Source organism: Zonotrichia leucophrys, chromosome 3 (genome assembly GCF_028769735.1).
Source record: "Zonotrichia leucophrys gambelii isolate GWCS_2022_RI chromosome 3, RI_Zleu_2.0, whole genome shotgun sequence".
NCBI classification, from domain to species: Eukaryota; Metazoa; Chordata; class Aves; order Passeriformes; family Passerellidae; genus Zonotrichia; species Zonotrichia leucophrys.
Window position 1 is genome coordinate 12,181,984 of NC_088172.1, and position 27,752 is coordinate 12,209,735.

General features: G+C 38.5%; 1 protein-coding gene across 1 annotated transcript in view; it reads left to right on the top strand.

The window, feature by feature from the left end:
* The window catches only part of CD109 (CD109 molecule), a 70,281-nt gene that overhangs the window by 11,552 nt on the left and 30,977 nt on the right, over window positions 1-27,752 (top strand). Inside the window, exons 3-19 of the mRNA XM_064707403.1 lie at window positions 2,376-2,404; window positions 5,995-6,225; window positions 6,369-6,494; window positions 12,920-12,959; window positions 13,420-13,504; window positions 15,859-15,955; window positions 16,989-17,124; window positions 17,984-18,093; window positions 19,836-20,075; window positions 20,405-20,506; window positions 20,597-20,659; window positions 22,064-22,240; window positions 23,086-23,238; window positions 23,972-24,046; window positions 24,515-24,575; window positions 25,087-25,222; window positions 25,999-26,116. Coding sequence (XP_064563473.1) covers window positions 2,376-2,404; window positions 5,995-6,225; window positions 6,369-6,494; window positions 12,920-12,959; window positions 13,420-13,504; window positions 15,859-15,955; window positions 16,989-17,124; window positions 17,984-18,093; window positions 19,836-20,075; window positions 20,405-20,506; window positions 20,597-20,659; window positions 22,064-22,240; window positions 23,086-23,238; window positions 23,972-24,046; window positions 24,515-24,575; window positions 25,087-25,222; window positions 25,999-26,116 — 1,979 coding nt within the window. The remainder of the gene's footprint in view (window positions 1-2,375; window positions 2,405-5,994; window positions 6,226-6,368; window positions 6,495-12,919; window positions 12,960-13,419; window positions 13,505-15,858; window positions 15,956-16,988; window positions 17,125-17,983; window positions 18,094-19,835; window positions 20,076-20,404; window positions 20,507-20,596; window positions 20,660-22,063; window positions 22,241-23,085; window positions 23,239-23,971; window positions 24,047-24,514; window positions 24,576-25,086; window positions 25,223-25,998; window positions 26,117-27,752) is intronic.

Here is a 27,752-nt window from a genome sequence, read left to right on the forward strand (position 1 = left end):
CTCAGTCATGTGGTAAATGGTTTCTATTCCTTGTTAATAACCAATTATCAGCAGTGACAAAGGTTATTTTTTTTCCTTTGGTGTTATGGGTTGTGGTTGTACAGACCCCAGCTTTAGTACAGCCTTGTTTCAGAGAGGGAAAGGAGTGAGAGAAGGGTTAGGGTTTTAGTGTATAACTGAGAGAAATTTCAGAAGGTAACCGTACCATCTCTGTTGCTATTTACCATGCATCTTGCTCACTTTACAGTGAAATATAATGGCCTAAGAAAAATTCTTCCTACTTAGCAGTAACTGACTCTGTCCTGAGTTAGGAAGACTAAGTTTCCTTTAGCTGACATTATGTCTCTTAGTGCAACTGTTTGGGAATGGGATTGTTTCAGTAGATGTTGGGAATAAATGTATCAGTGCATCTAGAGGTGTTTACATTGCCTATGGATCAGGTACTCTGCAGGACTTCGTAATGCCTCTCCTGTGTGCCAAGCAAGCTTGGCCAAGTGTGAGGGCTCCCTGCCACTGGAATTGGGGCAGTTTGTCCTCTCCACTGGCTGCTGAGAAAAGTATTTTGACAGACGCTGCTGTGTGGAAAACCTCAAAGGCCAGTGGGGTTGCTCAGACTTAATGACTGCATGAGATGCTTCTCAAGTGGAGAGACAGGTGATATGAAAAAAAAAAAAAAGTAGGTTTAACAGCAATCTAAACATGTTGTGGAAAGAACTGTGTTCTTTACGCCCAGTACTGCCCATGCCTGTTAAGGTTTTGAGTACCAGAATGAAGTATTGGAGTGTGCTACCCACAGACTTTATTTGTGGGATGTGAGTCATTTGGTTTAACCTAGTTTATAATTTGGATAGATGGTACACACTGGATAACATTTTTCTTCTAGTGCTCTGGAAGCGGTCAGGACAACCTGCATTCAGTTAATTGAGATTCCTTCTGTTTGCCATTGTCAAAGGCAAGAATTCATTGACTTCTAAAACTAACATTTATTGAAGTTCAGGGGTCAAGTGATTGCTTTATCTTGGAAGCAATCCCTTTAGGTCCAGGATCAAGAAGGACATAAATAAATAAATAGATTTTTTTCCCTTACTCTATGAAACAGTTGACTAAAAGATAGGTATAAACCCGTGGCTTTTTAGGAGATACAAAAAGATCTAACTGAATAGAATCAGCAGAAGCAAATATGAGTCAGCAGTGTGCCTTGGCGGCCAAAAAGGGGAACCATGGACTTGGGGGTGCATCAAGTCCAGCATCACCAGGCAGTCAATAGAGGTGATTATCCCACTGCATTCAGCCTTGGTGCTGCCTCACCTCGAGTACTCTGTGCACTTCTGGGCCCCCCAGTTTTAGGAGGTCCTTCAGTGCATCTGGAGGAGGGCAACAAAACTGGCAACAGGGCTCAAAGGCATGTCCTGTGAGGAGCAGCTAAAGGATTTGGTTCCTCTAGTCTGGCTGAGGGGCACTCCCATTGCTGTCTACAGCTTTCTGAGGAGGCCAGGTGGAGACAGAGGTGGAATCTCTTCTGCCTGGTATCCAGGGGTACGAGGTGTGGAAATGCTTGAGAGCTGCAGCAGGGGAGCTTCAGACTGGACAGTAGGGAGCATTTCTTTACTGGGAGGGTGGTCCACCATTGAAACAGGTTTCCTAGAAATGTGATTGATGTCTGAAACTTTTCAGTGTTTAGGAGGATTTTGGACAATGCTGTTAATAACATGCTTTAACTTTTGGTGAGCCCTGAAGTGGTCAGGTCCCTTCCAACTGGAATGTTCTGTTCTATTCTGTTCTGTCCTGTTCTATAATTCATAATGTAATTAAGATAAGAGCTGTGACATGAATGGCTTCATGATGCAATGATATCCAGGAGTTTAACAGCACATTTATTTGGATTTTAAAAATATTTGAAGCCACATTAGTTGAAATAGTTAAAGCAATAAGTTATATTAACTCAAATAAATTGATATGTTAGTTACTTTTTCCCATGGTGACATAATTCTGTGAGGTTAATTCTGGGTGCTCCTTTCCTTAAGAGTGATAAAACCTCTGTGTGTTTTCAAAAATTTTAGTCTTTATCTGGGCTGCAATGGAAAATAACAACCTGCATAGCACAGAGGGTTGAATGGATCGTAAAAGTGTTTCAGTCTCTGTGGATGTAAAGAAAAATGTTCAAACAGAAAACATGGACAACAGCCCCACCAAACAGAGAAGTAATGTTGCTGTAGGTTGGTGTTCATACATTTGCAGCACTGCAAAATGTATCTCACATCTTCTGTCAGCTGTGGAAGGGGAGCAGCACTGCTGTAATGTTGATGCTTTGGTAAGTGTGTGGTAGTTAGTCTCACAGATTTCTGACGCTGTGATATTTCTTCTTTTTTGTTCAGGTACCTTTGGGACTCTGGTTCTTCCAGCAGTAAGTATTTTTTTCCTTTCCTCCTTCCTCAGAAAATGTTGACTGCCTGTAACTTACCACCTGTTGGTGTTGACAATATATTTTGCATGTGATCCCAGCTGTTTTCACAGTATCAGATGAGTGTATTTCCTGACCATTAAATCAAGGGTTTTTCAGATCAAATTCTCTGCAACTTGTTAGAAGTAATTACAGGACTCAGGAGCTGATATCCAGCATCAACACAAACTATCATAAAACTTGACACAAAAATTTGTGTCTTTTTTTACTGATTGATACCTGTATTTTAGACACACCATGAAGGCTAATTACAGCTGAAAAAATAATGTAAAGCAGCAATTGAGAAATACCAAAATAAAAGATATTTATATATAATCTTTGTAAGGGCTTAGAAATGCATATTCAGTGAAAGTACATTAAAAACCCAAAAATGTATCTTGAATTGTGTGTTGTGTGTGAATCCTGAATTTATGATCCTGGATATTCATCTTGAAAACACAATCTAAAGAGTTATGTATTTTATAAGGAAAAAAGTTTTACCAAAGTCAGCCAAATTTTACCAAAGTCTGCGTATCCCTTAATCTGGGACAAACTGTCTCTGATTAAATAATCTGGAAGTATTTGATGGATGGATAGTCAATGACAATGAGCAGCTCAACATTATGAAGATTACTAGGTTGAAATGCATCTGTATGAACTATACATTAGCAAATGTAGAAAATTATTATAATAAAAAAATCAATAAGTTTCTTAATATAATCTGGCCAGGTCTTAAAATGTTCAAGCACCTTACACTAGGCAGGGTATTTTCCTCCCTCTCTTGCTGCTATCTGAAGAGATGAAAACTGTCTCATTTTAACTGCAATATTTTTTACTCATTTGTGTAGCCACAGTAGACTTAGATTTTGTCCAGAGTGTAATTTGCTAGCAGAAGGTGGGTAATGAGTTTCTGGATTCGGCCTCATCTTTTCCAGAGGAAACAGTGGCTGCTTTGTCTGAGGTACTCGTGATGGTGGTGGTGCAGTCAGAAGTACGTGAGATGGCCTTTTTCTCTCTTGTGTTAGGACTGCCAAAATGGGGATAGTAATACCATTCATTTGGGATGTTTTGACTAAGATAAAATATTTTCACAGCAAGTTCCTACTACTTAGTGTTAAAAGCTGCCTTGCTCATATTTGGGTTGAGAAATAACCCTTTAGAGAAGGAGTTGGTGGGGCTGAGGTAGTCACTATTGCTGTTGCAATTGTGGAAATGTTGTATTAGTGCAGTTTCAGGTAGCATAAATGTGTGAAACAGAAGGTGGATTACATTGGACCTCAGCTGTCCTAATACACTGCCATGGCAATGCAAACCTCATTGTCTCTGACCTTTACATCAAGAAAGGCAGTTGTGTCACCATGTTTTGGAAGGAAAGATATTTTGAAATATAACAGGTATAAAAATCTAGGGAAAAACCCATGCTGTCTATTGTTATTTGTGGTAGGAAAGGGAAACAGGAAAATAGATGAAGTCTCTAAATGGCATTTATAGAAGATTTACATTTTAAAACATGAAATTGAAGACAATACTTCCAGTAAAATAATACCATAAGAGTACAATTCATTGCAACGGTGAAACAAAACAAGGTTATTTTCCCCATTTTGATTTTTAATTATTATAATGTGTCCTGGACTTGTTGTAGCAAATCCTATCTGATTTTTAGGGATTACAGCTTCTTTAAGAAATAGTAATATTCATAAAATGAATGTTTGAGGTAACAATAAGGTAGTATTTGATAGATGCGGTAGCTAAGGCTGTTCCTCTTATTTAAGATATTGCAGAATACTTGGCATGGAATTTGGACGGTGTTGAAATATGTGAATCATATGTTCTTGGCAATGTGTGTACAAAAACCTGCAGCTGGAGAAAATGCAAAATCCTTTTCAGTGTGGGACTTTGCATCTAAAATTTAATTCTATAAATCCAGATTTTAAAGGGGGGATGTCTTCTTCCCATGTCGTCACAGGCCTGCTTATAGGTGAAAGAGGGCTTTTTTTATTTTTCCTCCTTGATTTTTTTTCCTGGCTTGTTTTAAAGACAGAAAGTTAATAGAGAGGGATGGAATTGTAGTTGATTCCTCTTTATAGGTAAACACACAGAGAAGGAAATGTATTCTCTACAGACATTTGCATCTACCTCATTTGTCACCCAGGGACATTTTCCTATGTTTGTGAATCCCTGTTGCCTCAGTGTGTGCTGTTAAAATGAGCTTTGACAGCAGTACAGCCTTTCTTTATAGCACTTGGTAGGATGCTTTTGAAGTGCTGTGCCTGCTGAGTTAACAGCTGTAATTTTCATTACACTGCAAGAGGAGTGCTTCAATTCCATATGTTATGCTGCAAAATGCAAGCCTGTCTTTAGTTGTCTTAACTTCAGAGGTTTTGCTCCAGATTTACAGTTTCAACTCCAAACAGAAGCATGTGACTCTTAAGCTTTTCAGCAGGGCTGCTTGTTGGAATGAGCTGTGTGCTGTGGTAAAGCCCTTCCCCTTCCTCAAAGAGCCATTCTGGCGGGACAGAAGCTGCATCTGGGCTGGGATGTCCCTGGGGTTGCTGTCTGTCTGTGAAGGCTCTGCTCAAGAAAATTTCGGTGTGCTGCAGCATCTCTGCTTTAAGCCTTTCAACCCCTGTGACTGGGATTCCTCCCAGCTGACTTTAGGAAATGAAGTGATGCATCTGAATTATGAGCTCTAGATTTCCTCTGTGCACTGGAAAGACACAGAGAGAGAGAGAAGAAGTCTGTGCGTGATTACTCTGACCTTATGTGGTCTAAATTTCCTTGCCAGTGATATCTGTCTTCTGCCAGCACTGAAGGAGCTTTCAATGTCTATCCAAAAAAAGTTAACCATATAAATTTTATATTCCTTTATTTCCTAATATTTTTGGAAGAATAATTATTTTACTTTCTAAATGAGTCACGGTATGTGCTGTAATTATTAATTATGAAGGTGAAATGAGACAAAATCAGTGAGGTTGCTATTGAAAAGCAGTACCTCACTTTATGAAAAACAAATTCTGTATTTGATTTTTCTACACCACAGGACATAAAGCTAAAGACTGTAAAAAAACAAGTGCAAAGTTCTCTTGCTGTCCTGCTCATCTTGCTTACATGTACTTCCTTTAGATATTTTATTTTTGGAAAATTTCATGGCAAAAAATTATGAAGAAAAATATTAGCCCATTATATCAAACCAAAGAAATTTCTAAATAATAGCCCATTATATCAAACCAAAGAAATTTCTAAATAACTTAAAAAGAGAGTGCAATCTATGTATGTGTAAGACTGTGAATTGCATATGAATGCATAGATATTTATATTCTTGAAAACCTGATTACTACTTAAAATTAGATGGAAATGTGCTGTTGTGCTTCTGGTAAGACATTTTGTGGTAATTGTTGAAATAATACATTAAAATCCCCTTTCTCTTTTTGAAAATTTACATAAGTTGACAAGTTCAGGTATATATTAGTCCTTTATGTCAAATGTTTTTTTAAATAATAGTGTCTTCAGGAATATTTTAGATACCTAACAGAGTGTCACCATTTCTTTTTAAGCTGCCTCTGAACAGTGCTTCTGGGAATTACGAGTTACTGGTGGAGGGCCGTGCTGATGGCCGGCATATCTTCTCTAACCGTACCAGCCTGATGTACATGTCAAAGAGCACCTCTGTGTTCATCCAGACTGATAAATCCATGTATAAGCCAGGACAGGATGTGCTCTTCAGGATTGTCACCGTCTATCCTGATCTCAAACCTTACCAGGTGTCTCTGAATATATATATCCGAGTAAGTATCCGCAGGAACACGGTTAGATGTTAGATTGTGTCACACGTTCTGAATTTGTGACAAATACAGGTGGTATGAATTGCTGCCTAAATCTTGCCAGCAAGGCCTCTCACATTTAACATGCAGCTTGACTTTTCTCCTAGGACCCTCGGAAGAAATTGATTCAGCAGTGGTTGATGGAGGAGGGTGATTTGGGTGTGGTTTCCAAAAAATTTCAGTTGTCAATGAACCCTCCACTAGGAGACTGGTCCATAGAGGTGGAAGTGAACGTGAGTATTAACATTGCCAAATCACAGAGAGATTTATTTCTTCTGCTAGATGTGTATAAAATTGCGTTTATGTTGCTGAAATGAATTATAAACATGGATCATGAGATGAGCAAATCCTTCCCTTGTGTCAAATATTGGGCAAGATGCTATGCAAGCCTCACAAGATTTTCAATAGTACATGTTTTTTTGGGGAAGGATACAAAATCCCACATACATGCTTTATCCTAAGGTCTGTGTTTTGATTCCAGGATAAAAATGGTATTAAAAAAGTGAGAATTTGTAATATTAATATAGAAGAAAGATATCATGGAGTAGAGTTTTTTCCTTGTTAAGTGAAATACTCCTACATTTATTTTGCAAGCAAATACACAGAAATTTGGTGTATCACTCTGTGCAGCCAGTCAGTGTCTAAAGGGTTGAGGAACCAAGACTATTTACAGATCTTTGCCTAGTTTTAGGCGTGTTTCAGCAACTCACAGTGACTGATGAGTTACTGAGGAAAAAATAACTTTGTAAAATAGAAAGGATGACTAGTAATACAGGACGATTGCAAAACAAAACTGGAAGAGTCTGTGTTGCTTGTTGCTATTGGTAGTAGCTCTCTCAGGCCAGTCCTTCAAGCTGTTGCACTCCTCATACACCATGGAACATGTTTCAAAAATAGCTGGAGGTTTAGCTGTTCAAAACTCTGTGTGTCAGGGTTATTCAGCCTGCTTTTTAATACCTATAATTTGGGAACTGCATTTCCTATTTGGCTTGCAGTGGCTCTTCAGAGACATTTAGCAAGTATAAACAGGACTACTTAATGTTACATAATGAGGGAGATGATGGGTAGACAGGAGAAAAACTCACATGATCATGTATTACCCAGGAGTAACATTTACCAGTACCAGTTATATGTTTGATAGATCTCTATAGGCTCAGGCATGTGAGGGTGGTGCTCAAGTGAGCGTCAGGACTGGATTTTTCAAACACTTTGTCATGTGGGTGTGGAGTTATTGCTGTTGTCTGTGATGGGAAAAATGTATGAAGTTGTTCCTGTGCTCCTCCCTGTGCTCTGCCACTCCTTCTCTTCCCCTGCCTGCTGTTCAGTGGCCCCTCAGCCACGCTAAAGCAGCTGTAGAACTGTAGTCAGGCTGAGATCTAAAGAGCAGTGGGGAAGTGACCCAAACTGAAAAGAATCTGTGTGTTTTTCTTGGCCTAGACCAGACCAGATCACTGATCCAGCTGAGAAGCCATCCCCACTCACAGCTATTGTAGGTGCTTCTCAGCACTGGGGCAGGTGTGGCTCAGACATGGAGACAAAGCCCGGTGGCAGTGGTGGGCTCCTTCAGCAGCTCATATGCCAAGCAAAAAAGTGTTTGTGAAATGTGGCTTGGGCTTTCTGCAAAAGCTTGAGAAATGCTGAAATTAGGAGATAACTGATGAAGGGGTTGTGGCAGCTGTTTTTAGGATCTGAATGAGTGCCACTCCCTCCTGAAATAAAACCAAAGAGAAAAAAACATTGTAAAGTTGAAAGAAAAATGCCTTGTAAATTCATCTGGGTTAATGAAACAGCTGTGAGACAAGTGAAGTGAAACCTTAGTAGAGTGTAGTTGATGGTATTCTAAATTTTAGCCATGCTACAGAAGGTTAATGATCTTGGAAAATATATGTCAGAGTGAGAGTGTCTCTCAAGTCATGAGTAACAAGGAGAAAGTAAATAGAGAATGTTTTGTTTCTGTCTGTTTCAACATATAGCTAAAGGGCATCAGGTAGAGGAGGTGAAGAGTGATTTCAAAATGACTGAAACATCATAACTGAACTGCAGAGCACAGCACTGGCAGTTATTGTGAATACTCAAAACTTGGGATTAAAAAGGTCTGGACAAATTCTCAGCACACTCCATTGAGAACTGATAGTGAAAAGGCCTTAGGTGTCAGCTCAAGACACAGTGTCACTCCTGGCTACCCTGGCTGATGCAGTTCCCTAAGTGTTCTCTATTATTTCGTGGTTGTCTTTTTGGAAAATGCATTCTAACAACACAGATTGCTGGAGCACCTGAATACAAAGGTACCAAACTTGTGTTAAAAGGAGATCAGACTAAATGGTTCCTGTTGATATTTAAACTCTTTGAATTGAAAATTAGATAGGGGAGAAAAAGAAGTGTATATTATACTTCAGGGAAAAAAAAAAGTTTTAGACCTTGGTGTCCAGAAAAAAATGGCCATTCTTACAGTGCTTATCCTTTGGGAATAGAACAGTAACCCCAAGTCCCACACAGAAATAATTATGTTTACTTTCAGGCCCTTTTTTGTTTACAACTGCTCCGTTTTAATTTTCCAATTCCACATTGAATATAATGACAAAGCAATGTGCATTATTTCTACAGCAGTGCCAACAAATCTTCGTTGGCTAAGGGCATCATATGCATGATACATTAAGTGACTACTGCAGTATTCACACTATTGGATTAGGTCTGCCTAGTGTGTTGTCTCACAGACTTATTTTTCTGAAAGTATGCCAACCATCAGATTATTGAAACCTGCAAAACACCTTGCAGAATAAAGGAAAAGAACTTTGCTAGTGGGAAACTCTACTTTATTCTCTTGGTTGCAAGGGAGTTTATGCTGTGAAATACAAGATCATATGGGATGGGATTGCGTTTGAACATGGAGTTGTGTTGGTGATATTGTGGAGATTTAGTGGGTGTTCAGTGAAAGCTGCTGAGCGACTGGATCCCTCCTCGTGGATATTCCTAGCTATTAACTGGGTATTCCTTTCTCTTCTGCAGCAGTTCTGCTGTTCAAGGGAGATGTGGGTTTTATTATGTCATATATAAAGTCACATAGATCCGCCAGTCTCTTCCTGATAAGAGAGGCCACTGAGAACTTGGATTTACTGCTAAGGAAAGCTTAGTATATAACAGATATGTCTTCCTCTCCTTAACTGGTACTGCCAGCTCTGGCCCTGCATGGCATCCAGCCAGCTAATGGATCTGTTGAGGCTTTAGGAACATCTTCATATGGCAAACCCAGACTGATCTATGCATGACTTGGGCTTTCCAGTTAAATAGCCAGCCTTTCTTTCTCAGTTTCCCTCTTGTCTTTAAAGAATTGTTAAGTGATTAAATAACGTTTCCCTTCTCTTGATTACAGATCAGTTTCCAAGTGTACCGAGTCTTGATTTTTGGAAGTGCTTCCTCTGAATTCTGTTTTAAATCAGGTTTTGGCTGCTTGCTGCTGTTAAACATCCTGTAGTATTTTTAATAAAAGTTCAGGTGTTAGTACAGCTGTTCCAGGAAAACTCAAGACAGAGTAATTATGGTCTGGTTTCCAAGCCTCTACCTTGTATTTTAGTTGGATATCTTATATTTCCTGTTGCTGAAAGACTTCTAGTTGCTGAGTTTTTGTAGCATGCACCTCTGACCAGAAGTTATTTCTAGTTAAATGGCATTTTGTAATCTAATTTATGGAAGTTGTTATGTATAAATTTATGATCAAATATTGAAGAGTAGTAATGTTTCAGGTGCAACAAGGGCTTTCCAAAATATTTTAAGAGTATTACATTTTTTTAAAGCTTCAGCTATAAAGCAAACTTTCAGAATCAACTGGGAATGATTATATACTATACAGGTTGAATTTTTTAGCTTTTGAGGTTTAATACATGTTGCAGTGTATCCACAGCAAATTCTGTCATGCTTTATGCTAGATTAGTTATGGATTTCACATTTGATGCGTTAAGTTTAATGTTGTATATATAATTGCTTAAAAATGTGTCACACTTCTTCAAAATCAGACTGTACATAAAGCCTTTGGCATTGCCTGAGTATTCAGTAGCTTGAAAATGTGCACTGATATTCAATCAGGATCTGCTTGTGTAAATAGTGGTGACACTGGTGGGACGCGGACTGGTTTTTGGAGACTGTGCTATTGAATTTGAACAGAATTTCATTTTGGGGTTTGTTTCTTGCATGTACAAACAAAGCATGGAAGTGATCATGAAGTGCTTCTGTTAGTTCTGTCTAGACAAAAATCTGTTTTATTGAGCTTCAGAGCCAAGGCGGAAGAGTGCTCCTGACAGGACCTGTGAGACAGTGAGGTAGCCCAGGAATGCAGCTGGTGCCAGTGCTGTGCTTTTCCAGGGCAAAGCCCTGGACCATTCCCAGAGTCCTTCCCCATGCTCTAACAGCAATGCATGTCAATGTCAGAAACAAATAAGAAAATGGACACAGATGAGATTGATTTCAGGGACTTTCAGTTGCCAAAGAAGAAAAAAAATCTGTGGGGAATGGCTCCTGTGACCTCAGTTTCATTGGATCAGACCCAATGAATTAAAACAGGAGAGTTCAGCACAGCAGAGCAGAATCTAGACTGTAGTTAGGGATTCTCGGATGTCAGGATACACAGCATCTAAGGCTTCCCTGCAGAAAGGCTCATCCTCATCATCCCAGAACACCTCTTTGGATCTCTTTTTGGCACAATTTTCTTACTCTGGGCGGTTGGCACAGAATGCAGTAGGTGTTCTGCAGTTTAAGAAATGCTGATTTAGAGCAAAATGTTGTTAGTCTGGAAGGGTGAGTGTAGCTAAGAAGCAGGAGAAGGCATGAAAAACAAAACCTGTACTAGAATGAAGTTGCTCTGGGAAAAATGGAATAGGCGTGGTGTTGTTTTCCTGTCCTAAAGAAAACCTCTAAAAATCTCTCTTGGGTTGTACATATATAATTAACTGACTAACTGCTTGTCTCAAAAGCTACTGTTCCTGGAAACTGGTTTAACAACTTCCACATCAGTATATTTGAACAATATTTGCCAGAGAGACAGCCTTGCCCTAATGAACTAAAATGATTGAGTGGTTGTAGTGCTGTTACTTGTTCTACTTCAGACCAGCTTGGCTAAAAAATGTGTTAGTGGAAAATCTGGCTTGGTATTCATATCATCAAGATGACCAAGTAGGGTCTTTGCCTTTCCCTGAGGTATCAAGCACGACTTGATTTCTGTCACAAAGCTTGTCACTTTAGAGAAGATGCAGCCAGGAGTACTAGCCTTGCTGTAATCTGTTTTCTACTACTTACAGTTATCTTAGTTTTTAATTGTAGTTTTAAAAATTTTATTTTTATTTCTAAGATGATGGGAAACAATATTTCATATTCAAGGAAGATGCTTTTTAACTGTGCTGTCTGGGGTAACATTTTGTTCAGGGTTTGCTTTATGGCAAGGATCACGTACATAGTATTGAAAGTAAAAGCTGTACAGAGAGCAAGAAGTGAGGTGAATTCACTGCAGGACATTTCCCTAAGACGTGTTCCTAAGACTACCTGATAGTAATCTGATTGTGGACTGATTTATGCCTGTCAGTGCTGTAGCATTTTGTCTTGCAAATATTATGATTTGCACAAATGTTGTGAAAGTTGATAATTCTGCATGCATATTTTCAGACATAGGCATATAAAGATGATCGGTGCCTTGATCATCAAATTGGCAGCAATCTAATTTTTACTTTGATGGGAGTATTTTGCTAGGAGATGTGTAAATACAGATACGTAAAGGGCTTGGTCTGAGGTGCTTAACTTGCAAGGTTGTTGATCAGGTAACAAAAGTTTGTAATTGTTTCCATTTTAGGTCCTGGTCCTAGGGTTTTTACCATAGGAGTTCTCAGCTTATCCTCTCTTGCTACAAAGACTCATTCCTATCTTACGCATCTTGATCTCACCTGACAAATGGTTATCCGTTTTCATTTTTCTTTTCCCTCCTGGAGGAAATGAGTAAAAAATTTAGAAAAATAGGAAAATAGAAGAGAACACAAGTAACAGCAAATTATGTAGTTCCTTGATTTCTTTCCTTGATTTTAAGTAACAAATAACTGAAACAAGAAGATACAACACAAGGGTGTCTCTGCTGAAGTAAGTATGGCTGTGGACTGTAACAAAACTGCAGCCACCTTCTGAGTAAGTGTACAATCATAAGATTATACAAGGTTTAGAAATAGTCTCATCCACTAGATAGACTCTGTAGGAGCCTCATGTTTGTAGAAGTTAATAAAAGATGTGCTAGCAAAGATGGTGCTGGTATGTCGGTCATGTTTTATCATGATGACTGTGACTACTTACACTAGGTAGTTTTATGCTAGTTAGCTCAAGTACTCAGTTTTTTAGTACAGAAACCAGGCATATATAGACAGATGTCTGCAGACTGGAAGCTGCACAAGCTGTTCATGATAAATACTTAGAGTCTGCTTCACATGAGCTTCTGTGTCCTTCTGCTCTGTAAACATGTACTACTGGTCTCTAGAGGAGCTGATAGTGATTGAGCCATGATTTAAAATCACACCATGTCAGAAATTGTAGTTTAACTTGAATATGGGTGGGATTTGGCCAAGAAGGTATGTTAAATTTACTAAACTAACCACAATTGTATGTATTTTCTCATATGAATTTTTTTCAATAGGGTCAAGTTCATTATCAAAGATTTAAAGTGATGGAATATGGTAAGTGTTATTTAGTAGTGACCAAAATCAGTAGTGATTCTCCATTAATTTATACTGGCTTCCCTTGTCTGGCATGAACATTTTAAATACTCACAGAAAGTTAAATTTCCAAATCTTTGGCTTCTCTGAGACTGACAATCTTATCAGCTGCCCTGTTTATCTTTGGTAGTTTTAATGATCCCAGATTACCTGGTTGGGAAGCTTGCTGATGAATTCTGTAAAGGCTGAACAAGCTAAATGTTTTATATTTCAGACTTAGAGGCTTCTATGCAGACTGTTTTTATGATGCTTTTTTCTCCTTTCAACAAAAAGTCGTAGTCTGGCAATTGGCTTAAAAATACATCTTACCTTTTATTAGGAAACTTAGGAAGCTAGTAGTGTTTATTAAATTACGTGTTCTACCCTTGTTACTTAGAAATATTCCTTCTGTGAATTTAATGCTTCTTGTAATTTTTTTTAGTTTTACCAAAATTTGATGTCCTAATAACAACACCCTTGTACTACTCTTTGAGAGATGAAGATGTAACTGGTGTTGTCTCTGCAAAGTAAGTAAATCACTGATACTGTTGTCACCTTCACTCTTCAAGAAACTTATTGTGGTTCTTTAAGTGTCAAAGTAAAAATGAGAATGCTAATAAAGCCCCATCTATTCAAAATTAGTTGGCTAGTATCTGTTTCTACTTGCTGGATTTTGTTGTAACAAGATTTAGTAGATTTTCAGACTTCTAGTAAGTTCTTTTGGTCTGGTAAATATAGTTCTAGACTACAGCTATACATTTTCACCTACCTTACTTAAAAATTTCTTAAGTTTCTGCCTTGTAATATGTGTTTTGATTTTTTTTTGTTCTTATGGTTTTTATATTCTTTTACGGTATTCTCCAATTTACCATGTGCAGGTCTGTAGGTACAGTGGCTGTATTTTATTAGACCACTTGGAAAATTAGGCAGACTTCTATGAACATCCTCCTTGTTCCAGTAAATCAGCATTGCAGATTTCAAGCCTAGGTATCTTGTATCAAAATACCAATAGCTACAAATAGGTAAAGAATGAAAAGTTCTTGAGAAATTCAGAAGAGACTTCAGTGTAGACTCCTGTGTAGATAATATTTTATTTTTCAGCTGAGAAAATATCTAGACAAAAAAATTACTATGCATTAATCTCAGAAATTAATTTTATTTTTGAAGATGAGAGCCCTATAGAGCTACCTGATAGATCCATCCAAGAAGACCGAAATAAAGGGTCTTTTGTGGGTTATTTAATGCCTTAAAATACATACCTTCTGAAGAAGCACTCAGTTTACAAATGGAATACAGAAATCATTGTTTAGCAGGCTATTTAAATGTTTGGACTTTGAGGAAACACTTCCTTCTGTAGAGTGCATGCAAGCTGATATTATAAACTATCAATGCCAGCTTGGATGGGGCCCTGAGCAACCTGATCTAGTGGGTGGCATCCCTGTACATGGCAAGGGGGTTGGAAATATATGACCCTTAAGATCCCTTCCATCTCAAACCATTTTATGATTCTCTGACTCTCCTAAGGGGCAATTAAAAAAAGTTTTCCTCATTTTTTTTTTCCCCCGTTCTACTTTGCTTTTGGAATTCATTATATTCTAGCTAATATTTGATTTCTTAGGCTGTTTTGGTATTCCCCAGGACACTTGACCCTTTCATTTGGTATACTCATAAGGTGTTTGAAAGTGTACCTGTTTGCTGCAATAAATTCATACTTGGACACCAGTGAAGCATCTGAGGTTGAATCCTAGCAGTGGCAAAGTTTTACTGATACATTGTAATTATTTGTAGAAAATGACTTGATTCCTGATGACTGTTTTTTTAGAGACACAATGCTTCTTTATACAACCTGTAGATGTCATAAAGCCCACTTTCTTCTCTGGAGTATTATTAGATCAAGTTAAGTACAGGGATGCTGCTCAATGGCAGTATAATTTCAAGGTTAATGGCAGCTTATTACTGTAATTAATAATAAGATCTGCTTAGACTGAGTTTAAATGCCAGACCGTGTTATCAGAGTTGTTCCTGTAACTATGCTGTTTGATTTTTCTTTCTTTCTGCATTTCAGCTTTGATATTACTTAAGTGGCTGCATATTGATTTAAAGTACTTAAAAGTTACCACACCTACATGTATTACTGCTGAGGACTAGAATGATTTTAGGTGTCCTGTCTGTCCTCATGTCATTCCTCCCCTCCTTCACTTCTCTGTCTCAATCTGATAATGTTGTGATTTCTCTTAAGTATAACTTGGAAGCATTTATACAAAATTTTGTTTTATTGCTTAGTGGCTGCAGGTTGCAATTGTCATCCTAAGAAGGGAGTATGTTACAGTTTTCAGATTTGCCATAGCTGGACATTGTTTGCAATGATTTCTTGACACTATGATTACTAAATAAGTAGTAATAATTATGACCAAATGTCTAGAGATATCTCATTTTGGGTTTGCAATATTTGGTAAGCAAAATACTTACACTTCCCACATCTCATTTTAACTCTACTGCATATTAGTTATGATGATGCATCAGTGTTCTGTTCAATAAGAACAGAATTGTTCTTCTAATTGCTTTCAGTGTTCAGCTTAGTATAGTTAACTTTTGTACATCATACAGCCCATAATAATTTTAATAGGCTTGTAGAGCTTGTTTAATGGAAAGAGCAGCACTGTGCTGCTCTGAGTATCTTCTCCAGGTTTTAGGTTTCCAGCTTTGATGTTGCTAAACTGGTGTCAGTATGGCAAACTCCATGTTTTGGAGTAGAAATGTGTTCTGCCCATATCTGAGGCCAGAGAATAAAATTTTAGTAGGATCTTGTGCCTTGAGAGCTCTTCAGGAGCCCAAGTCCTGGAGGGTGGTGTGTTGTTTGACTTTGCCTGATATGTTTCAGGTACACATATGGAAAGCCAGTAAAGGGAACTGTAACAATCACTTGCCTTTCTGTTTCTTACTGGACAAACAAGAGAAATATAACAACAACAATGGAGGTGAGTAATCTCTTAGTAGTTTCTTTAAGTCTCTGTCCTGTTGTTGGTTAAGTGATGCTTGGAATCATTCCCGAGTGCCAAGCTGAAGAGTGTTAAACTCTCTTTAATTTCCAGCATAAAGCTTCTACATTCAGACTGCTTGGTGGGAATGACACTTGGCACCTGTGTGCCATTTACTTGTGCCTGGAGGTTATTTTGGAGTGTACCAACTGACCCAGGTAGAAAGATTTTCCAGGAGCTTCATAGGTGCTGGAGGACCCATGCTCAGGAATGCTCCCTGGCCCTGTGTCTGCCGCTGCACACTGAGCTCAGTGTCACAAGGCTGGAGGAGAACACTCCAGTTGTCTGGGTGGAGCTCCAGCATGGTAGAAACCAAAGCATTTTGCCTACTAATTGCCAGCAATTACATTTGAGCTACTGCACTAATTGTAACCTGAAGCATGAAATTTAAAAAGACACACAGTTTCAATCTGAAGGCTTAAAAGAGGTGATAGATTGGTTGCATTCTCTTTGCAAAATCAGACATTTTACTTTTAAGATGTGGACTGTTAAAAAAGGTTAAATTTTTGCTACATTAAGTGACTGTAATTTTATGTTTGCTCACTTCAGCCACCGTCTGACTTCAGTGCCTTCAGCAGCACTTAGTCTGCAGAAACTCTGAGCTCAGCTGCTGAATAGGGTATACCCCTCTCCTCAGGGAGAAACTCACTCATTCTATTTTGCTGTAAAGCTTAGGTATGACTGTGCTAGCCATGTAGAAAAGAATAATTCTAGAAATTAGGGAAAAAAAAGTAACTTTTTCCCTAAAGCATTGTTGCCTCTAAAAAAGTAGTGAACTCCTACTGGATTTAATAAAAATGGTTGCTGACAGCAAAAAAATAAAGGGTCAGGGTTCATAATTTTCTGGTGTTCACACTCCAAAACTTGGTTGTGGAGAGAGCTACAGGACTTAACTAGAAATAAGCTACAGTAGACAGGAAGGTGTCCTTTTCTGGCTTTTCTGGCTCAGGAGTTATTTTTCCCTGTGTTGCAGATAAATGGATCTGTGAATGTAACCTGTAACAAGCTGATGTTGCAGAACTTGAATGTGGAGCAGTCGTGGCACCACGGTGGCGGCGATTACACGGAGCCGATCGAAATGATCGCGGTGGTGACCGAGTCACTCACAGGTGTGCGAGTGGGAGCTCTTCTGTCAGAAATCCAGCGTGCCTTGCTGCTCTGAGCAACAGCTTGGAGCTCTGGAAAAGTATCATGTGCTGGTCTCAGCTCAAACCATCCACATTCAAATATATTATCTGAATGTTGCTTGCCTAGAAATTTAATAGTTTAACCAGCTGTTAACTCAGTAGAATAGAGTTCTGTGCTAAATGATTTATTAAATAACCAAGAAACACATTCTGATAGGAGCTTGAAGTCAGTGACTGATCATTTTTGATGAGAAGAGCAGGCATAAAGAATCGCTAGCATTAGCCTGAATTTTACAAACTTAACTTTAATCATAAATTTAGCTGACATTGTGTGTTTGTAAGCCACATTAGTAGAAAGAGTTTCCTGGTCCTAGCTTGTCCACAGTCTAGCCTCTTCTAGGTGGACTGATTTGCAAACTGAGGATTTTTTGTGAGTTCTTGTTCCACTGCACCTTCCCCTATAGAAAAAATAATAAATCATGCGTACAAAATGTATGCCTGTCCCAGAAACTAGGTTTCATTACAGACTTTCTGTAGAAACCCCAGCAAGGTGAAGCTGGCTGATTTGGGATTTAATAAGTTTCTTCCTTGTATCATTCTGGCATAGTCTGTGTGAGCGGAGCCCTGTGTGCTGTATCTTATATTGCATTGTGGCAGACAGTACCAGTGTATATGCCAGCTTTGTACTGATGCTGAGCTAGAAGGATGAAGAATGATAGGAGTTCAAATGGTGGAAAATATGATAGAACTATTTCAAAGTCATGGGCAGTAAATTGTATAGCTGCTAAAGTAATATATGTGTTAAATGCATGTTGTCTAAACACATACAATTATTCAACAGGAATCTCCCAAAATTCAAGTACCATCATATTTCCAAAGCAAAGTGACTATTTTATTGAATTTCTGGACTACACTAGAGTTATAAAGCCTTCTCTGAACTTCATAGCAACTGTAAGTTCTTTTGTTTGATGATCATCTGTGGATAAACAAATGTGACTTCTCCTCCATGCTTAGATAGCAAAGATTGCCTTGGATTTTTAAGTGTAATTTACAGATTTATTTTCAAATTCTCTCTTTTTTTCACAATACATATCAGCAAACACTAAAATTGGAGGCATTGCCTCCAATTGCTCTAGAAAAGGGTAAGTGGCAGGGAATGCTGTAATCTTGGCAGAATATATTTGTGTGTAGTTTATCAGCATTCTTGTGGAAGAGAAATTTTCCCTAGCTGTTTTTTTTGACTGTACTTTAAATCAACAGATTAGTTATTAAGTTTCAAACCTCTTTATAGTATAGATTTGAATATCTAACTAAGTAACTATATATATATCTATACATACACACAAATATATACTTTATATAGTGAATTTGTATATTTGAACAGCTTTTACTTAATTCAGTTAAAACTCATCAAGCCACATTGCTTTCAAGCTAAAATGATGTTTCTGCCTTCTGTCCTGTCCTTTTCATGCCAGCTGCAGTCCACTCCTAGAAATATTTTGCGTTCTTCATTCTGTCCCTCATCTGCACTCAGTATTTCCACATTTTGCAGAGGTTGCATATTGTATCACTGCATTTTCCTTGAAAAAGGGAGTGAATTTTACAATTCTTGAGCCTTTACTATATAGAAATGTGACCTAAATAGCAGTGATTTAGGCTGTATATTCTCTTCCAGAGTGGATTGGCTCAAGACGTAGCTTTATGCTAGCCTGATCATTTGGGCTTTTTGTTTTTGTGCTTTTCATTTTCTTTGCCAGCATCTCAGTTTGAATCCACCTGTTTTTTAGTCCTCTTCCAAAGATGAACTAAGTGAGAGAGAGCTGAAGCATCTGGCAATTCTTGCAGCTGGCAGACAGGAAGGTTTCAGTTGTGCTGCCAAAGAAGTGTGAATGAACAGCTGCTGCTGTTACTAAAAAGTGGATATCTTACATAAAGAGCATATACTCTTCAGAGAGAGAACAGGGAAATAGGGGCTGAGGGGGAGTGGTAATGCAGTGACATCTATGGGCTGAAAAAGAAAAAGGAAACATTAGTTCAGTGCTTTTAAATACAAAAGTTGATTTTTATGTCATGTATAATGCAGAATGAGAATGATTTTACTGGATGAAAATCTGCTTGAATGTGGGAATGAAGGTTTTAAGTTGTAGTGCTGATTGATGTATGATGGAGTGAAGATGTTGCACACTGTCAATTTTGGGCCTCGTTTCAGTCTTCAGCTCATTTGATGAATTCATAAAAACATCCAACTCAGCACCATCTCTGCTCATGTGACTCATTTTCCCACATTATGTAAATGTTAGGTTGCCCTTTCTTGTGGTGATGAAGTGCAAGTGATAAAATTAAGTATTCAGACTGTAGGTAGGATATGTATCATTTACTTGAGACACAAACATTTTCAACTAGAAGAGTAATTGGGAGAGCAGAAATGCAAAATGTCTCCTTTCAGTTCCATCTACTTTGCTTTTACTCTTTTTTTATTCCCTGGAGTTATGAATAATTTTTTTCTTGCCTGACTTACCTACTTGCAGTGCTTACTAGGGAACATAAATAAAGCTATTGATGTGTGAGAAACCTGAGGATGCATTTTTTTAATGTGATGTGAGTGCAAATCTATTGTTATATACTATGTGTTGTGCACTTTAGCTTTACCCTGTTTGATGTGTTGGATAAGTGTTTTGTTTCTTTTTGTTTAGCTAAAGGTGTCACGTTCTGATAGCAGCCAGCTGACAGCTGAAGAGAGGCAGAATCTTGTAACAATCACTGCACAAGAGTCAGACCTGCTTTTCCATCACTCTTCACTTTCTCACCTGGAAAATGAGGCAACAGAGGAGAGAAATCTGACAGTCCATGTCCTGAACTACACAGTTCCAGAAAATGGAATAATTGATGTTGAGTTTCCAATCCTGTCTGCTACAAAAACTCTGAGAGTTCAGGTACTGCTTTGTAACATGTTGCTTTGGAGTGTTGGCACACTAAATTGCCTGGGCTGGGATCACTGATGTGCTGTCCTGCTATCTGCAAGAGCTGACCTGTCACCTATTGTTATTTTTATTACTTCATGTTCCAGCTGGAAAGAAAGTGAAAGATCCTCTCAAATGGGATTTAACAATTGCACTATGATATCAAAGGAAAAAACCCCAGATACCCAAAGCATAAAGTGGACTTTTGCTAAGGCTGCCATGCTCTTGTAAGCTGTACCACAAAAATGAACACCACAGATTTTGCTGTTTTGTTAAGAGGGTTTTTTTGCACTGTTTTGCAGGCAGAGTTCCTCAGCAGTAAGACTGACATAGGTGTTTATGATGTGTTCAGCTCCCCCAGTCAGACTTATCTGCAGGTTAAAACAAAGAGCCAGGATATAAAGGTACAGTCTGAGACAAAACTTGCCACAAATAAAGTCTAGTTACTTATGATTTTTCCATACTCATCCATATGAATTGTGTGCTTTTCCTAGGCTGGGAAGCCTTTTGAGCTGAGCGTTGCCAGCAACAAGCCAGTGAGAGAGTATCACTATCTGGTAAGTTACAGGCTTTACAAATGAGGACAGTCCAAGGTGACCTTTACCAGCTTGAGAAATACTCCAGTGAGTGGAATGTGTTTAAACATTTGAGATTTGGCATTTTTTAATTGTGCTTTGTGGAAGAGAAGGCCCACAAACTTCCTTTCCACCAGAGGGTCCTTTCTGAAAGGAAACTCTATTATTCTACCTGGGAGGAATGCCCCTGTAAGGAAGCCTTCTCTCACCTGGGTGTTGGGTTATCTCTGACAGCAGATGTGAGACAAAGCACTACTGTGAGAGCAATAGTGTCTGACTGTGCAGAGCATCTGCAATGGGAGAAGGGACAAGGACATCCCAGGGGCAGCCCAGGCTGTGGCTTTGTCAGCAGGTCCTGCAGGGGCAGGTGGAAGCAGGGGCCTGGTGGATCCTGTGTGCAGATTCAGGAGTGTCAGGCTGAGCCTGTGGGTGCAGTGGGAAAAGAGCTGCCTGCTGAGGAAACAGATGGTTGAGTGGACAGAGGGGCATTTTAACAAAGGAGATTCATAGGAAGCACTTTAAAATAAATGAGTCTTGAGTAGTGGCTTAGTTGCTCAGCTGCTCTACTGTATCTTGAAGGATCAGGAAGATTTATTATATATGCTATTGTAAGTTTCCCATCCTGTCTTTAACACATGCCTGTCATTTTCACAGTCTGCATCTTAGTGCCCATGGTAGCTAGGATTCTTTTTCTTTCACAGACTTTAACAGTAAACTGAATTAGGAAAACCATATAAAATTTGAGCATTCATATGTATTTTCTAAACTAGAAACACTCTCTAGAAGGTTTAAAATAAATCAGGTCCATGCAACCAAAGGCAGGGAACTGCCTTTAATCTCTCTGTCTTCATTGGTAAGTGTATGATCCAGTATGAACAAATTTAGAGAAAAAATTGAAATCCAGGTATTAGGGGTAGCTTCACACTAGCTCTAATCTGATTTGTTCAAATGAATGTCTGCTTTTAACTGGAGCACATGACTAGACCCCAGTTCACACTCTCCATGAGGCAAACCAGGTGTTCTAAGTAGTTCTGGAGGTTTGCTTTTAAAACTTTGTGCTTGATCCAAACTCAAAGGCTGTTACAGATAACCCACGTGAGTCAACCCTATTACTGTTGTATATTTATGCTCTCATGCCATATATGTGCGCTTGGTGTAGTTCTTTACTTGTCCATAGTGATACAGAAATTAAAACATGGGGAAAAATCTATTATTTAAATATTACAACAGATACCATGCCTATTTTCATAGAACTGGTCTACGAGTTAGTGGAAAAAATAATGAATCACAGCTATGTGTCTCTTCTTTAGTAGCCACTTGTAGAACCAATTGCTGATGACATTGAGGATACCAGTAGTTTGAGTGTTTGATTTTTTTCTCTTTCAGGTATTATCTAAGGAACAAATTATGGCTTTTGGCACAAAATCCACAAAAACATTCACTTTAACAGCAGAAAATTCCTGGGCTCCTTTGATATCTATACTTGTGTTCTACATAGATGAGCTTGGAGTGGTAGTAAATGATGCTCTCACTGTCCCCATCCAGCCTGCTTTGGATGACAAGGTAATTGTATTGAACTTGAGTCCGAGACCATGGTTTTTTCTTTCAGATCATAGGATTGTAAATGCAAAAAAATTTCATTGAGGATCTAACCTGATGTTTGTGCAAGCCTTTAGAAAGACTTTTGATGATACCAGTGCAGTTAGGATCCAGTTTTTGTGCATTTGAGAGTCCTTTCTATTGTTGCTGTGTTTTCCACATAAACAAATGCCCAGCATCTCCTGGTGTTTTTAGTGGTTTGGTCAATTACTGAGCCAAGGGTTACTTTGGTCAATACAATGACAAGGTATCATATATGCTATAAGGGTGGAATTCTAAAAGTTTATAAAGACCTTGTTCTAGCCAGGCAGTTGTCACATTGTGACCAGTGTTTGTGTTTCATGTGACTATCCATACTTTAATTCAAAAAAGTTTGAAGAAGTGTGGGGAATTTCAATTTCATCACTGAATTGATTTTTCCAGCTTGCTTACCAGGATGAAATTTGGTCCTATGTGCAAACTAAAGCTTCCCTATAACTTTTTATAGGTGAGACCATCCAAAGGCTGGATGGATTCAAATTCTTTCTCTGCTCTGGAGACTTTAACACTTATAACCAGAAATTGGTAGGGAGCCTGTTTGTCCTGCCACATGAAAAATGTCTCAATTTGCCTCATAAGTTATCCAAGTTACCAAAAGTCCTAGGAAAAAGACTCTCAGAGGTCCCAGTGTCCCAAAGGTTCTAGGAAAAACAAATCCAGAGTCTTAATTATAGCCAAATAATCTAAAAAAACTACTTCCTTGGAGTTGTTAACAGCTGTAAATATCACTGTAGAATTTAAATCAGTGCTGTGTTTCACTTTTTTTCTAGATTAAAATCTCTTGGAGCAGAGATAAGGCCAAGCCATCTGAGAAAGTCTCCCTTAAAATCAGTACAACAGAGCCAGGATCAGTAATTGGAATCTCAGTTGTTGATAAAAGTGCAAAGCTTCTGGGAGAAAGTAGTGACATAACAGAAGAATCTGTAAGTATATGGGAAAAAGAGGTTGTCATTATTGTGTGTATGAAAGATGTATGTTTGTGGAAATGTTGCAGATTATATGTTGAACTAGTAATGTTCTTTGAGCATGGTTTTTAGCCTGTAATTATGCAATTTTTTTTTTTACTTTTGCAAGTCACATGAGTGGCAGAGACTGTAAAGCTTAAGAGGTAATAGGCACAGCATTTCCAGTTCCAATCAATACTTCATTGTTCTTCATTTAATAAATTGTTAAGATTTGGTAGTTTCTTCTTTCAGAATAGACAATGTCAGAAAAAAAACCCCTAATGATTTGTTCTTTGTGCTATTTAAAATTAATAATATAAAATAAAGATTTTTTTTCTTGGGAGGGCAGAATAAATTATTCATATGTTTAAATTACCTTTGCTTGCAGAAGATCAATTGCATTTACAGTTTGAAAGAGCTTACAATATATATCATTCCTAAGGTGCTCAAAGGCCTAAATGCCATAAAATATCAAATGGGCTGTAGGCTTTATTCCAGGCTTATATACAGTCCTGGTCACTCTTCCATTAATCATAAACCCTCTACAACTAACCCCCTTCATCCTGTCACAGATTATTTTCTCTTTGGCATGAGAGCTAAGCAACCCACAACTTGTGGTGCAGCTGTATGAATTAGCAACAGTGAAAGTTCTTAAAATGTGATCTGGCATTCAGTCTGTGGATGATTTTGGTTGTTTTTTTTTTTTCCTTAGATCCTCCATGAGCTCAATTTATACAGCACAGTGCAATATTTCCCCCTGGTCAGAGGTTCTTTTGGTGTATTTCAGGTACTGTTTTTTTTTTCATAATGCTAGGCTGTTGGGTTTTTTTACTGCTTAGTGATTTGAACGTCACTTGCTAGAAAAAAGTGAAATTTCTAACTTTTGCAGCTATAGACGATGTAATGTTTTCATGGCTTGTATGAGTTTCAAGTTGTGAATCTTGTCAATATGTGATACTGTGAATGCCAAGGAATGTATTTTTTCCTCATTCTTTATTTTTTATTTATACCTCCATAAATACAGGTTGCTTTATGCTTGATGTAGTCTTCACTTTGAAAGGTTTTCAGTCATTATGACAATATTCAGATTCATAAAATCTCAGTTTTTTAGGTTTCTGTGTATTATTTGCTTTAGTTTTATGCTTGCTTCATGACTTTATTTATTTAAAAAGAAAGAATAGAAAAAGAAAATAGATAAGCACTGTTGATGTCCTGAATGTCCTGTACTGAGATATATTGTATAAATTTTATCCAGAAATGCAGCCTTTGGGTATCGACTGATGCAGTTCTTGAGGAGGATAAGGAACATTTTCTTTGTAAGTAATACAACAAATGAAGCCAAATCTAATTTACTGAGTGGGGAAGGAGGTCCATGGGATAGGGCTCCTATTATGTCTTTTTACTGTGCTGCATACAGGTTGCATCCAGCCTTGAAAATCATTAGCATTTCAAAGGTTCAAGTCATACAAAATTCATGCAATCAGCATTTCAGAAATTGTCCTTTTTTACTGCAGTGATATTACCCCTAAAAGCCTGAAGATGAGTGGAGTTTTCATTTGCAGCCCCAGTTGATATATATTGCAGTGGTTTGTCATGTGTAGCCAAATTACACCAGTTTCATTCAACTCCACAGAGGCCATATAGAAATTTGTGTGAAACTTTTTTTATTCTTAAAATAAAAATTCTTAGAGTCCCAAAGTAGTCTTATATGTAACAAAGCTATAGATTAGACTCCAAACAACATATTAATTTAACTTTTCTTATCTGTATTTATTTGAGCATTCTAATGTGGATATTTGGAGTAGGACAGCATTTTTTATTTTGCAGATGGTGGAATGATACCTATAGAAGATGGTTTCGGTGATGATATGCCCGTATCTAAAAATGGACCTCCTGATTTCAGCAATCTCTATGTGAGGACACATTTTCCAGAGACTTGGCTTTGGATTGACACTAAAACAAGGTAAAAGTTAGAAGCAAAAGGAAAACAATTTGCACTTGCCTTTTTTTTTTTTTGGTAGGTTTCAGAAGAATTCTGCACCAGTGCTGAAGAACGCTGCTTAGAAATGTAGATTTATATTCTGCTACCACCTAGAGGCCACAAGTGAGATTGGAGATCGAAAAAATGAGGAATTGTACAACTGCACAAGAGAGGATTATGAGGCCTGACTGCAGGCCTAGGAGTTTCAACAGAAGTTAGATAAAAATCCTGAAGACAAAAGGAATAAACTCTTACTTTTACAAATGGGGAGATAATGGATAGGGAGACCTAGCCTTTTTCTCTACAGTGTATAAAAAGATGGTGATTAGCCCAGAAAGGGATCTGAAAGGGAAATCTCTTGCTATCTGTGCCTAATTCAGTGAATAGATCAAACTGTCAAGTGATGATGAAATCTGACCTGCATTGTGAAGAACAAATCTTGTATTATTTATAGCTGAGAAGTTCAGGAAGCAACCATCACCTGGGATTGTTTTAAGCGACCTGTAAAAGTGGATTACATGTAATGTGATCCAGTGTAATTACCTTAAATTCATGTAATTTAAAATAATTTAAATTTTTAAAATAATTTTGATCCCATCACAGTATTTTTAAATGGTTAGAAAAGGAAAAATGGATAATGAGCAGCTTTTCTCTCCAGGAATGGACTTAATTTTTCATGCATTTTAAACATATATGTCCACATAATGATGTCTGTAAATGGATGGTTTTGAAAGTCTGCTCTTCCCTTCTGCCATCAGATCTGGCCCAGAAACCACAATGGATGCCATTGTGCCTGACACCATCACGTCCTGGGTAGCCAGTGCTTTTGTGGTCTCTGAGAGCGGCGGGCTCGGAGTGACGACTGCTCCGCTGGAGGTACCATCTCACCAGAGAGCTCTCCTCTAGTTCTAACAGCAGCATATCCTTGTACTAATGAGGAGGTTGAGAGCCTGTGTGTGTTCGAGCTGTAGAGAAAACATCACTGAAAAGATATGTGATACTGTATCTGCCTTCCCTTCCTGCTCTTCTGAGACTCCACACAGATATTTGGATGCCTGCTTCTGTTGGAGAGGTTTTTTTGTCAGAGTACTTCCAGGATTGTGCCCATTTCAGAATCTTTGTATGTAGGAGAGTGGAATGACTCTTTGGGAGCACTGTTCCATGTTTTCTTGGCTCTGCCCAGAGGGCAGTCTATGAGTTGGTAATGGATGCATTGAGGTGTGCACAGACTGCCTGGGATGTGAGAGGCATTTCTCTGCTGCTCTGCTAACACTTATGGCCAATGCTTGTCCCAGGAGGGAGAGCAGGAGGGGTGATTTAAGGCTAAATTTATCTGTCAAAAGCAGTCCTAGAGTAAACACAGGTACAACCTGCTCTGGGTAAACTTGCAGGGGACTTGGAGTAGATGTCATCCAGAGGTCTCTCCCAACACAACCATTCCATGATAGGCGCCAAGTTTTGGGTGACTTAGCTTGAGGAGCAGAGTGGACACCGAGAGCTGGCATGGGATACCTAGCTCTCAGTGTCCACAAAGGAATTTGTTGCTCTCAAATTCCTGTGTCCTGAGGCTTTTTTCTTGCTTTCAAGTGTTTGAGGAGTTTAGCAATTTAAGCTAAATTCAGCAGCCCTTAGGTTAGATCTCTAACCTGAGGTTCCCAGTGAACAACTGCAGTTGTCCTAGGATCACTCTGTATTCAAGGAAACCACTACTTAGAGAGTTGTTTAGCCTGTTTAAAGTAGGAATTAGTTCTTGAAGTCTCATTTAGCTTGTATTTTACATACACAGGATAATCTGTCCATTCATCATGTAAAGATCCTAGAGAAACTATGTTCCTATCAGAGACAACTCCACTTCCATACCTGAGTTTAGAAAGGTTGAGACTGTGGTAGTGGGCTGTAGATTTCCATTCTGGTTCCTGGACTAGTGTAAGCATAGCCTGAAGGCAGCCAACTTACCCATCCAAGTTCTCATGCCCTCAAATTCTTGGGGAGGGGCAATTTTTGAGATCCAAGTGGAGATCTAGGTCCAGATTTCACAGTTGGCTGCTATACCAGACACAGAGCTTGTGCTTTGAACATCCTGATCTGAACTCCACTACGGAATTTGGAGCCCAATCTGGATTTTGTGGCTAAGGCTCCTTTGAGACTGGAATCTTGATTCTTGTTTCTTTCACTTGGCTTGGCAGCGACGTGACAGAAAGAGGAATAGTTTTCTGATTAAAACTGTAAGGAAATACACACTTGGCCTCTCATCCTCAAATGTGAGAAGGCTCCAAGTAGAACAGATGTTGAGATAATAATTTAGCTATAATCACCCCCATGCACTGTTCAGTACATCACTATTGTTGGGACATTTAGGTTGTTCTTAGAGCTCCATATGGCTGGAACATGTTAATCAGTACCATACAGAGAAGCAAGTAAAAGCAAGCCATGAGAAATGTAATGGGGGAAATAAATGGCATCTGCGTGCTTTATGTCATGTACTGCTTTGCATCATGGTTTTATTTTGACT